The sequence below is a fragment of the Pomacea canaliculata genome, linkage group LG5 (assembly GCF_003073045.1).
Source record: "Pomacea canaliculata isolate SZHN2017 linkage group LG5, ASM307304v1, whole genome shotgun sequence".
Taxonomy (NCBI): domain Eukaryota; kingdom Metazoa; phylum Mollusca; class Gastropoda; order Architaenioglossa; family Ampullariidae; genus Pomacea; species Pomacea canaliculata.
Window position 1 is genome coordinate 8,358,009 of NC_037594.1, and position 16,720 is coordinate 8,374,728.

At 42.5% G+C, this 16,720-nt stretch overlaps 1 protein-coding gene across 1 annotated transcript; it reads right to left on the minus strand.

Annotated features, from left to right (window-relative positions):
- Positions 1-6,796: 6,796 nt before the first annotated feature.
- LOC112563944 (ionotropic receptor 25a-like) lies at positions 6,797-15,492 on the minus strand. Its single transcript, XM_025238418.1, is given in 17 exon segments — positions 6,797-7,601; positions 8,261-8,452; positions 8,616-8,748; positions 8,869-9,053; positions 9,378-9,627; positions 9,733-9,849; positions 9,852-10,074; positions 10,218-10,418; positions 10,572-10,667; positions 10,889-11,008; positions 11,355-11,510; positions 11,680-11,989; positions 12,185-12,237; positions 12,382-12,557; positions 12,686-12,949; positions 13,207-13,353; positions 15,198-15,492. Coding segments are annotated over 16 exon segments (2,796 nt in total). The 5' UTR covers positions 13,334-13,353; positions 15,198-15,492; the 3' UTR covers positions 6,797-7,408.
- Positions 15,493-16,720: the final 1,228 nt, after the last annotated feature.

Sequence of the window (16,720 nt, forward strand, 5' to 3'; positions counted from 1 at the left end):
AAGGCGAGGTCTTCATGACAGAGATGGGTCTGAAGACTCTCAAAGCTCGGAGACCCCGGTGTAAGCAAGACTGGGAAGAGGTTTCAGACAACGGGACTAGAGGCAATGATAATGACAATTTATTTATGAGGTGCTAGAATACTCAAAACAATTTTTTAAAATCCAACCCTCGTCTTTCTAGGGAATAGTATGAATTACTAGACTATTTAAATAAAATTGTAAAGATTGGGGGTGAGGGGTAAGTAAGTAAATATGTAGAGGGAGCGGATAACCCAGTGGCTGGAGTGCTGGCATCCGAGCTGAGAGGTCACTTATTCTATTTTATCATACTTACATCAGTGGAAGAACTCAGAGAAGTGAAGTCATTCGATGTATTTTGTGATTTAATAAGACTGCTGTTCACTGTTGTCCTCTGAACACTAGCAAGAACCTCATGGAAGATGTACTAGAGTCCCACAGCGATGAAGTTGTATCATCTGCTCTTAATAAAGGACTTTGTGGAACACCAAGTTTTATTTAAAGAGAATCAGGCATTTGATTGTATACACAGACTCTGAATTTTATTGAAAGTAAGGAGTTTCGTCCTCCTGGTACTTAGTAAGTATAATCTTAGGTTTATGAGAAGCAGAAAATGATTTCTAATGTCGAAGGCTTTCACAAAGTTTATAAAATGAAGAAAGCAAATTATCATTAATATTGTTTAGTCATTGTTCCATAATAATGTTAATGCAAGAATAACTTGACTGGTTGGTGGAGAGAAGTTCATGGTTTATATTTTGTGCTCAGGGGATGGAGGTGAAAGCTGTTGTGTTCTCCACGAAGTATTGACAGCTGAAGTGTCGAGGTAAAGAGGGGATTGCTCTGAGTAGGTGCCGGGTATAGGGCGGGGTGGAACATGGAGAGAGAGACTGTGCCACACACCCGGCGGTCATGAACGAGAGGGTGGAGACCGTTGATGTGGATGGCTTGCCTCGTACCGCTAGGGTCGTAAACTCGAGATTGACAGGTGGATGAGTGCGATACTTCCATCTCTCTCTCTCTCACACGATCGTATCGCTTTATTTTTTTATTGCAGATGTATTATTACTGGGGCTGTCGCCTTTTATGTCTGTGTCGGCAAGTGTGTGGACGATTGTCACAAGATTGTTTAAGTCGAGAGATAGATACGGAGCAGAAGAGTTGGGAGGGAAAGAGTGGAGGAGGACAACAAAAAGATAAAAATAGGCAGATCTTTATTCATCATTAGCGCCATTCTGTCACTCTTTGTTTCTATATTTTCAGACACACCCCCACAAACTTTCTATTGTTTCCCACGCACACCTGACACATCCACAAAGGCCAGCCACTCCTGAAGATGACACATTCACCTGCGAGTAGTCATCCCCTCGGAATATGCTGTATATGCATGAGCGCCTCAGGTTCATTCGCCCTTCTTGAACGCTGAAGGATCGACTAATCAGGGGGTAAAGGTTAAAGGTAACTTTTTCAGTCCTTTCCCAGGCAATGTGTCCCTCCGTGTCGCACTAAGCACACCTCCCACTGAACAGGGACTACGATGATGTCCCGTAGGCAGGAGACAAATTCTTCGACCTTATCTGAAATGTATTTAAGAGCAGTTGTCAAGGTAAAGAGCCTTAGGATATTTCCTCCTTTTAAACAAAGGCTTTCAGCCATGCTTTGAGGATCAGTCAGCTCTCCGGACGTGACGTCACGGCAGGTCACCGGCAAGGACCTTATAAAGTGTAAACTGCGGGCAAGAAGATAAAGACATCCGCCCTCACTAGTCGTCTTGAAGCCTGTCTTTTCATCTGGAGGAGGTGCGTTGTTCACTGCATTTTCTTTCTGGTGGTTAGACATTTTGTTACAAACTCAATGCGACATTTTGCTTCAGGTGTTTACTGTGGTATTGAAAACTTAAATAAAAAACAACTAACCTTGCAGTGATTTAATAATAGTGTGAGACCCAGCTGTTGAACATTTTTAACTTTAAAAATATCTTCTATGTATTTTGATTTTAGTTCACGATAAACAATATTTTTAAACAATATTTTAAGCAATAAATAAAATAAAACTCGGTTTAAATAGGATTGTGGTGTTGAATTACTTACCATCGATCTGATGTAGGACAGACTAGAAAAAAATATTCAGATGAGTTGAGAGATATTGCAGTATATTTTTATACCAAGTAGAGCTGAACGGATCCGTAACATTGCAATGAATGTTGACTGCGATGTAGAACCCCACTTTGAGACATAAACAATGTGTGTAGTAAATACAGACTAGGTTATAAAATAAATTACAAGAATGCTGTTTGAGTGTTTTTGGCATTTCGAGAAAATGTTGTCAGTCTAGCATACTTATTAAGGATTTATTGTCAGTGTAGTTACTTATATATAAAAAGTCATTCTAGTTTAACTCATAAAAACTATTCTGTTTCTTCTTTATGAGTCAGATTACTGAAGCTAAGTTTGATATCTTTCTATACGACAATTTTTTATTATTTTTTTATGTCTTCTTTTTTAAAGACATGGCCAGCTGTACAGCCTTCCTGCTGATGCTTTGTTTGTTCGTACCATGCTCAAGTTTATATCCTGCTGCCTTCTCTCAACTCTCTTCCGTACTATATCCCCAGGAGAACGCCGAAAGTAGCCCCAGTTAAGAATAATAATTACATCCCGTACCCTGATCAGAAACCAAACACACCAGCACCTTCAACCTACACCCCGAATGTTAAAGTTGATCCTATCCCGAAGATAAAAAGTCCATCTAATAATCCTTCTTCAGACCCTTACTGGCCCCCGGGTCCAGACTTCCCTCCATTTTACAACGATATCCCAGAAGAGCCCATCTTTGACCCTTTTGAACATAATCCAAATCTGGATTCTTGGTATGGTTCTGATAATAAGTTCGGCAGCGTTCAGCTGCCATCAAATTACAAGCCAACCAGTAAACCAGTTACACCCACACCATTCCCTCCAAACTACAGGCCTCAACCAGGTAATAAACCTGACAAGAAACCAAGCAAAAACCCAGTTTTAGTCACGCCAGCCCCTTCAACGTATACTCCTAATGTTAAAGTTGATCCTACCCCGAAGACAAAAAGCACATCTAACAATCCTTCTTCACAACCTTACTGGCCCCCTGGTCCAGACTTCCCCCATTTTACAACGATGTCCCAGAAGAGCCCATCTTTGACCCTTACGAAAACAATCCGAATTGGATTCATGGTATGATTCTGGTGTACAGTTTTACAATTACACCCTCGGACAGTCGAAACCTTATAAGGGTAAGACAGATAAAGACTCCAGGCCGGCAGGGAACGACGGTCCCAGGGTACCCAGCAAAGTTAACCCCCCTTCATCGGGATCTGGCGCAAGGCCATCTACATCAACCCACACCCCAAGTTATGTTAATCCGTCTCCACCAGAATATAGCGACTCCAGACCACCTGCAGGGTTCGTCATTCCATCACTTACAGTGTATACTGGAACCAAATCCCCAGTGTATGCCACCCCAACCCCAACAAGTTACATAAATCCCAGAGGAACAGGACTGAGCAATGGAAGCCCACAATCAGGGGATTATAAGCCACCAGGTTACCCAAATCCCATTCCACCAGCAGGGTATGTCCTTCCTACCCCAACTAGTTACACAAATCCTAGAGGTGCAGGATTGAGCAATGGAAACCCGCAATCAGGGGATTATAAGCCATCAGGTTACCCAAATCCCATTCCACCAGCAGGGTATGTCCTTCCTACCCCAACTAGTTACACAAATCCTAGAGGAGCAGGATTGAGCAATGGAAACCCGCAATCAGGGGATTATAAGCCATCAGGTTACCCAAATCCCATTCCACCAGCAGGGTATGTCATCCCTACCCCAACTAGTTACACAAATCCTAGAGGAGCAGGATTGAGCAATGGAAACCCGCAATCAGGGGATTATAAGCCCCCAGGTTACCCAAATCCCATTCCACCAGCCGGGTTTGTCATTCCTACCCCAACAAGTTATGTCAACCCCTCGCAACCAAGTTACAGGGACTATAAACCACCAGGTTACCCAAATTCGTACCACCAGCAGGGTATCTCCTTCCTACCCCAACAAGTTATGTCAACCCTTCACCACCAAGGTACGGTGACTCTAACCCATCAGGTTACTCAAACCCCTTACCACCAGCAGGGTATATCGTCCCTAACCCACAAGGTTATGTTCCACCATCATCAAGATATCCCAACCCTCAGCCAACAGTTTACCCCAGTCCCGCGCCGTCAGGATACGACAGCGGAAGGCCACCTGCAGGGTATGTGACTGACCGCCCTTCAGCTTACGTCCCTCCCGCGCCATCAAGCTACACAAAGCCCACACCTCCAGGGTATAACAATGCAAACCCAGTGGTAGGGTACGGCGAGTCCAAACCATCGGATACGATGGTCCTTCAGTGTCAGGACTAAGCAACTCCAAGCCGTCGCCCAGCGTGGCAGGATACGATGACTATAAACCGTCGGAAGACAGAAACCCTCCTTCATCAGAATATGGGACGCAGGGTCCTTCAGGGTACGAGAAGCAAGAAGATGTTTACACAGATAGTGAAGACAATTATGAATCTTTCTACTTGACTGCAGACGATCCGAACTACTACTTCATCCTGGAGCAGTATGGCCTGGAGGAAGGTAAGAACACGTACACATCTGAACTATTTTGGTCCTTCCTAGAGTATATGTATGTAGATGCTTGTAGATGGAGACATGTGTGTAGATATAAATGTATTTTAATTGTACAGGGATGTATGCGAGGGGATGTATAATAGAGAGGTGTCGGAATCTTAATGTAAACCTCTTGTTTCACCGAAACATCCAAACGAGACATAAATACAGAGTCAGAGGAACAAAGCAAGATAATGATTCTCTAGAACCTCCACAAATTTTTTTTTGTCAGTTCACTGTGACTGAAGCTTCTAGAAAACTTTGGCTACCAAGCCGTTGATACAAGCGGTTTGCAGTCTCAAAGAAACCTTTCACCAACAAAATGAAGATCAGAGCACAACAATAAATAATAAGGATCATAATAAAGGGCGAAGCTTTCCTAAAGACGAAGATGACAACCAATGAAGATGACAATAAAGCTATTACGCATTAAAATAAATATCTAACAATACATGGGGGAGGGATACCTCTTAGACGAAGACACAGAAAATTCAGAAGTAAGCCTCGTCTTTTCTTCTATCCTTCATCAACACGTGACTCGCTAGAACCTTCCTTGACCTTACCAACCTTGGCTGTTCTAGATCCTTGTGAACAAAGAGGAAGGTGTTCACTTTCTCGAGCAGCTGCTCAACATACTTCACCTGTGAAAACGATTCGAACGGGAGCTTACTCGGCATCCGACTGAACGACTGCGGAGACAACTCCAGCTACGACATCGCGCAGCGCAAATGTGTGGCGGACGCTTACTGCACCGCAGGTGTGTCAATCAGCTGAAAACAGAGTCCATTTTAAAAAGTTTTGCAACAAATTACTAATATTTTTTTCCACTTTGTTGCTAAAATGAGACAGAGACAGAAATAGTATTGTGACTGTAAACAACAATAATAAATCAACATTTCTTCGAGACAAAGGCAAAGTCTTTGTTAATTACTGAACTGTCTTGACAGCTACTAGTCCTTTATCTAGTTATTTGCTTGATAGTAGGCTGTTGGTGTAATATTTTCCTGTTTATGATTCTGCTAAGGATGCCCGGATGCAAGCCACGTGAAGCCCGCCAACAACGCCTACAAATTCCTCAATGGTGGATATGTTCAGGACTGTCCTCGATCCCTGTATTTCAATTTCCAGAGCTGCACGTGTGAAGGACTTGGTAGGTTGACTCCTCCTACAAACTGAATGATCACAGCCTTGTCTTAATCTACCGATCATTTAGTGATCAGAAATATCTGACATCGATGTCCATCTTGGTATCGTTAGATGATGAGGAGCATGGGCGCGTCCTGTGGCAGTTCCATCATGAACTAGGTTTAGGGTTTGAAGAGGATCTGACTGTTGGTCAGCTTGTCAATCAGACCAGGAGTGTCCTCAGATTAAGACATGGCTTGAGAACTGTCAGGGTTCATACATGTGAATGTGTGTGTGTATATGCGAGTATTTTGTTTATCACGATTTCATTTCTTAGCTCCATGTCTGTCTCTCCATCCCTCTCATCTCTGTTAGTATGCGTGCAGTTGCTGATGTGTTTGTCTGTGTGCCTGCACATGTAAGAGTCTGTTTGTTCATGCGTGCATTTCACAACTGACAGCGCGGTCTCTCAAGCGCGACACTGTAACTCATTTTATTTCTTTTCTGCACAGATATATATTGAAGTGAGGTTGGACACGACTACTGACCCCACCCTCCCTGTCCTGGAGCCATCCTCGCCCCCATCTCTTGTCCTGAAGCCCTGATGACACGTGGAAAACGTGCGGAAATGTTGAATCTCTGACTACAGGAGGCCACGCTCGCAAAAGCATTAAAAAAAAGACCTAACACAATATTTTTTCTACTTTGTTCTGAAATGTATATAAACATTATGTTGTCTTCTGAAAATAGATGATCTGAAACAAAGGTGTGCTCTGTGTGTGTATGAGCTCTGTGTGCGTGCTTGTATTATCTATGCATACATGTAAAATATATGGAGTCGAAAATAATATAAATATAAAAGTATAATCTAAATTTAGGCAACGATCGGTATGTGCACGCCCTCGTGAACGAACACACACACACACACATGTACAGAAGCACACGCTCACGGACAAATGGACAACAGAAAGTCTGAGACAAAATGTAAAGTTAGAAAGAATTCTTTATCGGTATTTAGGGAGAAGGTAGAATGTGACAATATTATATCCACGATATAAATGATATAAGTAGGGAAGCAGCAAATACGACTTGTCTATCCACCATTTTTATTTAAAAAGATTAAAAATAACAAAACCGATGGCCATCTGAAGTGCACACCAGGTGTCAAGAGAAACGGATGGCGACTTAGCATCAACAGTTGATCATGTGATATCTGAGCTTTTCGTCCTTCATTTTTTTCGTTTTTTTTGGTGACTTTTTCGGCAGGACTGGGTGCTGTAATAAAGAATAGTGTTCAGGTCAGCTCAGTCTGGACACCCTAAACTTCCTCTTGCTGCACACCTCCCTTGAAATCCACTTTCGAAACTTTTTCTCTTCAAGAATTGTGCTAAAGTTTAAATGGTTATGCTTGAGTGCTCACAGTGCAAACGTTCGATCCAGTTTGTCCAAGGTTTTAAATTATGGGGATTTTTATATCAATAATGATTAATGTAAACCTTGCCAGACTTGCTCAAACGTTCGTTCACATTTTGCACGGTTAAGAAGAAACATTTGGACTCGACGGCCTGCGCGCGTGACGACTACATCTGATCTGTCATCTCAAAAAGCACCTCGCGCGTGGCCGATGGCTGTCCGTTCGTGGGTCTGTCCACAGCTTTCAGCTTGCCACGCTCTGATGTGCTGGCCTGTGACACGTCCGAGGCGCCATCTTGCGTCAGAGTTGTCCTGCTGCTGGCGTCCGAGGGTTGCTTCCTCTTGAGTCGGCATCTGTACCTGGACAACAGCAGACGACAACCACTGTGACACGCATGACCGCGACAGTCTGATGTAAGGCGAATCAAGATGCAGACACATGACAAAACTAAAACACCCAAAGCAATAAACTGAATTTTAAAAAATGGGGTTCTAAGGAACTAACCCTGGGGTAACGGCATACATTGAGATTGACACCTGAGATAAAACAGCCACAGGATCGGCTTGGCATGTGACACTGATTCTTCAACGTCAGTCTTCACCTCACTTGACGAGGGTCGATATGCCTCACTGAGATCGTGAACATTGTCAAAACCATTCACGTACTGTAGCTGAAGGCACCTGTCATTATCAGTATTCAACTTTTTTAACAGTTAAACTAAGTGCGCCACCTGGATTTCACCTTTCAAACCAAGATATGTTGCTTTTTTTCATCGTGCCCCTCACGACACTTTTGAGCAAGATTTGAGTTTGAAATATTTACTGTATTATTCCGAGTCTTCCAGCTTCCATCGCCTGGGACATTAAACAACAAAGTCTTTTCCCATCCATATATCAACATCAACCATCATCCCCTCTCAAAAATCCTCCAACCACACCATCTCTCCATCCATTTATCCATCCACTGATTAATCACTTCGTCCAGCCAGCCAGCCATTCAGCCAGCCAGCCAACTTTACCAGTAGCATTCCATCACCAGAACGACGAGAGCAATGGCTGAACCGACGGCGATGACAAGGAAGACGCCGCCGATGTTTCGAATGCTGATGCCGTCGCTCTCATCTTCGATGTCTGGACAGTTCAGCTTGTCCCGCAGCCACCATCTGCTCTTCATGTCCTCCAGCTGCCGCTGGTTGATGAGCTGCAGGATGCTGTTTACATGAACAACAGACAACTTAGTCACCAAACGCTCTCGATTCTAGAGTCTTCAACTGCTGGTACCACCAGGTGTGTGTGTGTACATTAGACAGACTTTCTTTACTACCACATTTCCCTTCTCTAACATTTTTGCTATCAGATAGTTTCTCGACTCACACGTTGGACACTTCATCACGAAGGGGTGAGCCCTCTTGCACGGCGAAGGCGTAGGGTTTGCGAGAGAACTCCTCTCCCACCACCATCAGTTCACAGTTGGTGTACGTGGCATACTTATTAGTAGTCGCATCCGCTGAAAGCACACAACCCCGAGTGTACGAGGTAAGCTTACTTCTTGTTTTTCACCCCAGAGGTACCTGACTTAAAGCTTAAGAAGCACAAAGGTAGAACTAACCGCTCGGTGGACACTTACATATCAAGGCGAAGTCCCCGTTGAGAACCATCTCGATGGCCTCGTTAGTGCTTCGTGGGAACGTGTTGGCCTGCATGTTGTTCCACAGCTTGGTGTACTTGTCGCTGACAGGATAGTCCCACACGGCCAACCTGGCTCTCTCTAGGGGGCTGATGCTGTTACTCAGGCTCATGTCTTTCCAGATCCTGCGTTCAAGCAAGACTTGTGGTTTGACGAAGAAAAAAAAAAATAAACAAAGAATAAATTTTCCTTTTAATTTGCAATTTGTCAACAAGGAAAGATTAAATCTGATAATTGCTTTGCTATGATAATCATATAATAAATAATGCTCTAGCTGTCCGCCACATTTTTGTTTCCTGGTCCCTTTCCATCCAAATTTCCCCCGCCCAACTTTAAAAAAAAAAAAAAAGAAAAAAAAAAAAGAAAAAAAAAAAAAAGAAAAAAAAGAAAAAAAAAAAAAAAAAAGAAAAGAAAGAAAGAAAAAAAACAAATTGTGCGCTCGTTCATACTTGTAAAAGGTTTGCTCAATCTCGGCCATGCGCGAGAAGTAGGTTTGAGCAGAGCTGCCGTTCATTGGAGCATACTTGACCTTAAACTGCTTGGAGAGGTCGTCAAGAGACTCGATGGAAGTCTCGAGGCGGGAGACGGTCAGGAAGGCGGCCAGGTTGGCTGTGTAGGTGGCGATGATGATGAAGCCGAACAACCACCAGGTGGCGGCCACCAAGCGCCCAGAGAAAGCTCGCGGAGTCTCCCCGCCACCTGACGCAATGAATGAATGAATCAACAATGAACAAGGAGAGATTAACTGAACAAGTCAGTGGTGCCAAAGTATTCTGGAAACCAAGTATCTACACGTGGCCTCACCTTGTGGAGTCAGAGACATCAAGCAGAACCAGATGCCCTCCTTGAACGTGAACACCCGCGCCTCCTGCTGCCCCTCCTTCGACTCTTTGCGAGTGTTTTGATGGCTGTAGGGCTGAACTTGTCGAAGAGCCAGATGAGGACGCTGAAGACGAGGAAAGCGGCGATGATGCAGCCCCAGACGTTCTCGTCCAGCACGCTGAGGAACTTGACGAGGCTGTAGTCTACCGTGGGCTTGCGCATCAAGAGGTTGAGACCCACCAGGTCATAGTAGGGGACCGTGAAGTCCACCACGCTCTCTCTCTCCGCCATGATGGATATAGGACCCACCGCCATGTCTGCTCTCTGTACACGAAGGTTTGTTTTGTTCTCATTCTGTTTATATTCATCTCGCAGTTTTATATGTTAAAATTCAAAAGTATCACATGTTAAATATAATTTGACAATGAACACCACTCACTCGCACTATTCTGTCCCATGTTAACTACCTTTTCAATCAACTCCCCAATCATCCCGCTCCATTTTCCGTTGTCGTCCATTGTTCCAAACTTTCCATCCGGGCTTTCGTAGATAGTGTAGTTGAACTGCAGTTGCTTCGCGATGAGTTGTAGGAGCTCGATACAGTAACCATAGTAACTTGGACCTTCCCTGAAGTTCGCTGGGATATCTTTGTAGACGAAAGGATGATTCTAAGAGAGACAACAGTTAAGGGAGATATCAGAAGACTGCTGCTACAGAAATTACTTAAGTACTTGACAAAAGTAAACATCACAACCATTTTCCTCAAATAAATCACAAAAAGTAAATTTCCACCCGTGGTCGTGTTGTCAAACAAAACCTACCCCAGACACGGTGACCACCATGTAGTGCGGCCTGCGGTCGGCGAGAATCAAAGACTGTGTGAGGTTCAAACCCCTTGTTTTAGTCCAGGACCCAATCTGAGACATAAAAGAACAATCACTTCATACCAGAAATCCATAAGCCACCTTCTCATGTTGGTTTAGAAAGTAGTCCGCTACCTTTCCGTTGTTGGATACGTCATTGTTGTACACAGACTGCTTTCATTAGGAAAGTAACAAACTACATGTATTTAAATTAACAAGTCGAGTGAGAATAATTAGCTGTGTGAGAGACTTCATCACAAACATCCCTGTCTCACCATCACTTGCTCTGTTTGCAGACCATCCTTGTACGAGTGTTTGTTTATTGACAATGTCATGGAGAAGCTGGTGAGGTTGTCTTGTGTCGAGATCGCTCCAAAGACACCATCAATTCTTGCCTTTAAATAAATGTAAGAACTTGAATAATATTTTAGAAGATGCACAAGTTTTAAAAACAATTACATGTAGTTGAAAGTTTTTTCTTTGTATCTCATATTTATGAATGACTTTTTTTTGGGTTTTTTCTTCACGTTATAGAAAGAGACAAAACTTGAAATCTTTCAGGTACTGATGACTCTTACTGTAATACTGTTTGTGAACTTTATCAACGTATGATAGACAGGTACGGAGAAGTGGAGAAGAGAGAGACAGACAAAATACAGAGGTGAAATGAATGAATGAATGAATAATAAATAAATGATAACTTGAGAAAGCAAGCTATTCAAGACATTATCGAAGTCTGACTTGCTGCAGAGCATCAATGAGTCGTCTGCTCTGTTCTAAATCTCTTTCATCCACAGAGCTAAGGGCACTGCAGTCGTCGTAGACCAGATTGGCAGCCACCGAGGGCATTGATGAGCGGATAAGGACAGCCAGGTCAAAGGCCACAGCTTCGTCAACCTGAGAAAATAAAAAGAATGTATGACGAGCTTTTTTTTCTTTTTCTCTCATTGTGTGTGTGAAGGCTGGTTGAGGAAGAGAAGGCGGAGCATGGGAAGTTCAGTGTACATTTTTTGTCAGATCCACCATCTCTTGATCACAACGCACAGTATGATGTACGTAACGATACCTTGACGTCACTAGAGTTATACACGTCATCTGTGGTCACATGACGCTGCATGAAGGCGACAAACGTTTGGAGGGCGACGGCAGACGGTTCGGCCGTTATCGTCGCTAGTTGCCCACGCGCTCGACATCCGCCACAGTTCACAGCGCTCTCCTTCCAGGGAGCAAACAAACAAACAAACAAACAAACAAACAAACAAACAAACAAACAAACAAACAAACAAACAAACAAACAAACAAACAAACAAACAAACTGTTCGTCATATGGAATGAAAGTTACGTAATAAAACATTTTTAACATACACATGTGTGCACTGATATAATACAAAAAGCCGAGGAGGATTTACAAGAAAAGCCAACAGAATAGGGAAATTGTGTTAAAATTATAGGTTTCTGAATAATTCCGAACACATTTTATTAAAATTTTCCTTGTACCACCCGTGAACTGTGTTCTAATTTGTCATTTTACTTGCCTCTTCCTTTGAAATACATTCTGGAATCTTTATTACCTTCGTAAGGAGGAATATATTGGGGGACTTTCTTTCTGGTATTTCTTGTCAACCTGCAACGTAAGACTCAAGCTTAAAAATTTGACACCGACAACCTTCTGACATGATGTTGAACTAAAACTCCACACGAATCACGTACATCCTGAAATTACATCACGAAATAAATCATATACATCAAATACATAACCACATCTCACCTCTAGCAGAAACCGTTGGGCATTCTGGGTGTCGGCGATGATGAAGATGTTCTGGATGGTGACGTCCTTTAACATCCTCACTTGCCGTTGTGTCGCGTTCTCCGATTGGTCCAACCTCACGTACAGGTGCTGAGCCGGAACGTTGACCAGGATCCTGCGCGGCAGGTTCTGGATGTCTGCAGACAGATGACATCATCACGTGACTGCCGTCTCTTTGGGTGCTCTCAAAATATCGGAAGAATCAAGACTAAGGTTTAATTACTCGAATATTCACGTAAAGAAGCGGGTCAAGAGGTTCACCCACCAAACGTATCGTCGTAGACCAAGGCCACGTTGTTGAGGTTTTCTTGGATGACGATGTCGGTGACGATCTTTAGCATCTGCACCGCCGTCGGCTCGACTCTCGCATGCAGGCGCTCGTGTTCTTGACTGTTACCGAAGTACGAGTCGTCCACGACGGAGATGTAGGCGAGACCAGCAACACCCGACAACCACCGCAGCTGTTGAGCGTTGCGAGGTGACGTCATGTCCACGACAGCAACTACACCGTCTCTCAGTTCGTCACAGACTGGAAAGATATCAGCGATGAAACTATTTTATCGACAGAACAACAATTCTTCTCCCAATATCTGCTCTTTAGGACATCTCGAAAGAAACTGCAGAGAAAATAAAAGTACATTCTAGAATCTGGATTTTAAACGACGTCGGGCAAAAAGGTTCTTCCTCACCGAACAAATGGCTATTGAATGTTTTATATAAAGAAATATCGATATTTATTCTAGTGTTATCTATAAAGTAATGATTTTGGAGAACAGTTATACATACCTTGGCTAAGAGCTGAGGAGTCGTTAGTGGCAATGATGGTGTGGAACTGAACTGATGGTAAAGCCACATTCGAATAGTTCCCGAAGCTGTGCAGTATGGAGGGAATGTTGGGGTTCTTCTTCCACATCTCCTCATTCAGGACGACTACTGCAGGTCAACACATTGAAGGTTTAGACAACAACTATGTTACTTAAAGCTAGTTTAATGTCAATACATGAAACTTACAAAATTCAAGACAAAATGTGTTCACAAAGATGATAAACATGTACTAGAAGATATTTTCTATTTTTAAAACTAAGAGATTTTCAATTAAATAAACAAACCTTTAAGCACAGTCTGGAAATTTAGGGGATGGTGGGTTACAGTTCTTTGAATTGCGATGGTTAGTTATGGGGTTATGTTCTTTAAGCAAATGATACGAAAGGACAATAACAACTTGAGAATCAACTATAAACCTTGATTACAAAATGGAACGAGAAAGAAATTTAAGGAATAATACAGAATGGCAGCACAGGGAGAGAAAGAGAGAGAAAGAAATATGTCTTTAATATCACTGACTTCGTCATTACGATATTCAACACAATACCAACAAAGCAAAGAAGAATATAAAACAAACGTTTAAGAGTTAATATTTTGTTCATTTGAGTCTGTACGATGCTCCATAGCAAAAGGTTTAATTCGTTTTTGCTGTTACTCTTATCTAATAAAAAATGTATATATATAGAGAGAGAGAGAAAGGAGGGATGGGAAGATGGAGAGAAGGCAGAAATCAACCATTTGAGGCAAGGATGAAAAGGCTAATAATTGCCTCGAGGACATCTACATTCACGTCGTCGTTATTATTCACAAATGGATTCAAGATGACAAGATATCTACGATGCCTTTGAAGAGCGCCACCTTGATCAAGCAGTTACACATCCTTGCGCTCGGTTTTGTAATCATGTCGGCGCGCGTGTCGCAGGTGAAGATGGAGATGAAGCAAACACACGGAGGCTGTTAATCGACAGACGCCATCACCACTCAACCACCTGCATGTTCCTTGCAACCTTTGTTCTTCTGTTTGATGTTCGCTTTGCCAGGCTCTGCAAATGACACCGGGGGCCATCGCGACGTTGCCATGGTTACTCAAGCGCGTTCTGGCAGAATAAATGTTTGCTTACTTCCTGTTTGCGCTGCCGAGCTCCACGGAGCATGCGCAAAGAGGGTTGTAGGAGGTTTCTGGAGGGAGAGGAGATAGGAGCACGTGACTGTGTGCTAGCTGAGTGTAGGCATCCAGAGGTGACAAGAAAAAGTGGGTCTATAGTGTACAAGATGGCAGTTGACCTCGAATGCGCAGCACGCCCTGATGGTGTGAATTCAGTATCACGTGACTGTAAATTCCCCGTGTTTTTGATGAAGAACGGTTTCTCATTCCTGAAACGCTTCTTGCAAACCGCGCAACAACCAGCTCGATAATAGCAGCTTGAGCAACGACACACCTTTTCATTTCTTTACCTGGAAATTCCTTAAATTTTTACTCACATAGAAGTGTCGCCTTCCAAAATAGAAACTGGACTACAACACGTGTGACTGCAACACCTAAATATAATACGAAAATGTATTTTTAAACAGACAACGTTTTCTCCATTGTCTTGTTTGGCTTCCTTGAGAAGGTTCTGTGGTCAATGGGTTGGAAGAAGAAACTCGTATCTCGAATCTCTATTTTGTCTGTCCAGAAGTCAGTGGTACCTATGATGTATATTTGCCCCTTCGCCTTACCTCGGAAATAAGAGACAGAGTGTTGTGGAGCGCCCCCAGTGTCATTTCCCTAATCTACAGTCATCCCCGCCAATAAGTCATCGCATTTTGTCATATTTTTGACTGGAAAGGGCAACAGAATAATAGATAATATGATGAAAAGTGCTTACCATTATTTTTGTATGACCTTTAGGGATTAAATGTCGCAACAAACTATAGATCATCACCTTACAATGTATATAAGTACTACTTACAAACTCTCGGAGTCTTGTCGAGGTTTCAGCTGAGAGCTGTTCAAACTTTGTTGCACAAATCACAGACAATAGCAGGAGATGAACAGCAAATCGTCTCCGGAGCTTCTTCATGTGGGACTGGTATGTGTTACCTAATAGCACAGGAAATCGACAGTGAACAAAGATTTCAGATTTATCGTTGATAACGTACATTTTAAATATTTTTACGTATCACGATAAAAGAAGTAAACATTATTTTTCAGAATAAGTAAATTTCACAACTTCATTTTCTGGCTGTAATAATGAACTTACCGTTTAAGTCAGGGTTAGACATTTCGAAGCGATTTTCGTAGCACATGAGGTTAAGGAACTGTGTCCAAACACACAGCACTATCCGAGATATTTGAAGAACAGAATGTCTGACCTGCTTACGGTTCTCAAGTCGTTTTCAAGCACCCTACTTTTACATTTACCTTGGATCATATGCAAAAGTGTAAAACTATGTCTTTCCGTCAGCATGTATTTTCAGCAACTACAGCATTCTAAGTATTGCTAAACAGAATTCTCAAAGCACGACTCAAAGACAGAACCAGGGCTGGTTGCATGTGGGTCCTTAAGTCAAATTTAACTTTAAACCTAAATAATTTTCTTCTAAACTTCCAAAAATCGCCGTGAGCTGATGTGTGTGAGGTCTTGAAAATAAGTCTCCAGCCATCAGTCTCAAGAGACAAGTCAGCTACTCGGGCCAAACTTTGCTTAGTCGATGTACTAGAATCCAGCGATTCTAAGACTTATTTAAGACCTTTCCATGCAACCCAGCCCGAGATTACGATGGCGCCATCTGCTGATTGGATGATTTTATTCTCTAACGCGGGACAGTCCTGCGAGGCTGCATCTCGCGGCTTTGTTTACACAAGACAATGGCAGGAAAAGTAAAGAAGCTGTCGACAGCTGCAGCTGCTGGGCCACCAACCACAGAAATTAATTCTTCTGAAATACATATATGTATATATACCACGGTATCCATTGTGACAGAAGGATTTTTCATCTCAAATCCAACATGTCGTTCTTTGTTATTACATTTCCTAGTAGCCACCTCTCTCTCTCTATATATATCATACACATATACACGCTAAAAACATCAGTAACAAAATCTCAGACACGTGGATACAAGTACTCGTACGTTCACACAATACTCTTGTCTCTCACAAATAACCAAACACGAGAGATTACAAAATTATACTTATTTATTATACAATAACCGTAATTCAGCCAAACATTAAAAAACAGTGACTGCGTTTAAAAGGTTGAAGCCAGAGCGATCGAGCAAACGGCATTAACATAAAGAAAGGAGAGTGCGAGTGTGTGTAAATATTAAAATACTAATTAGTAAGTAGAATTATAATTAGAGTTAGAATTACAATTTTAATTAGAATACTTAAAAAGACGAACCCATAACAAGGAATTAACAATTTAAAAGTCCATCATTAGTAAACAACAATCCTCGTTCACCTGAACAGCCTCCTCCAGATGTTTGGAGGAAT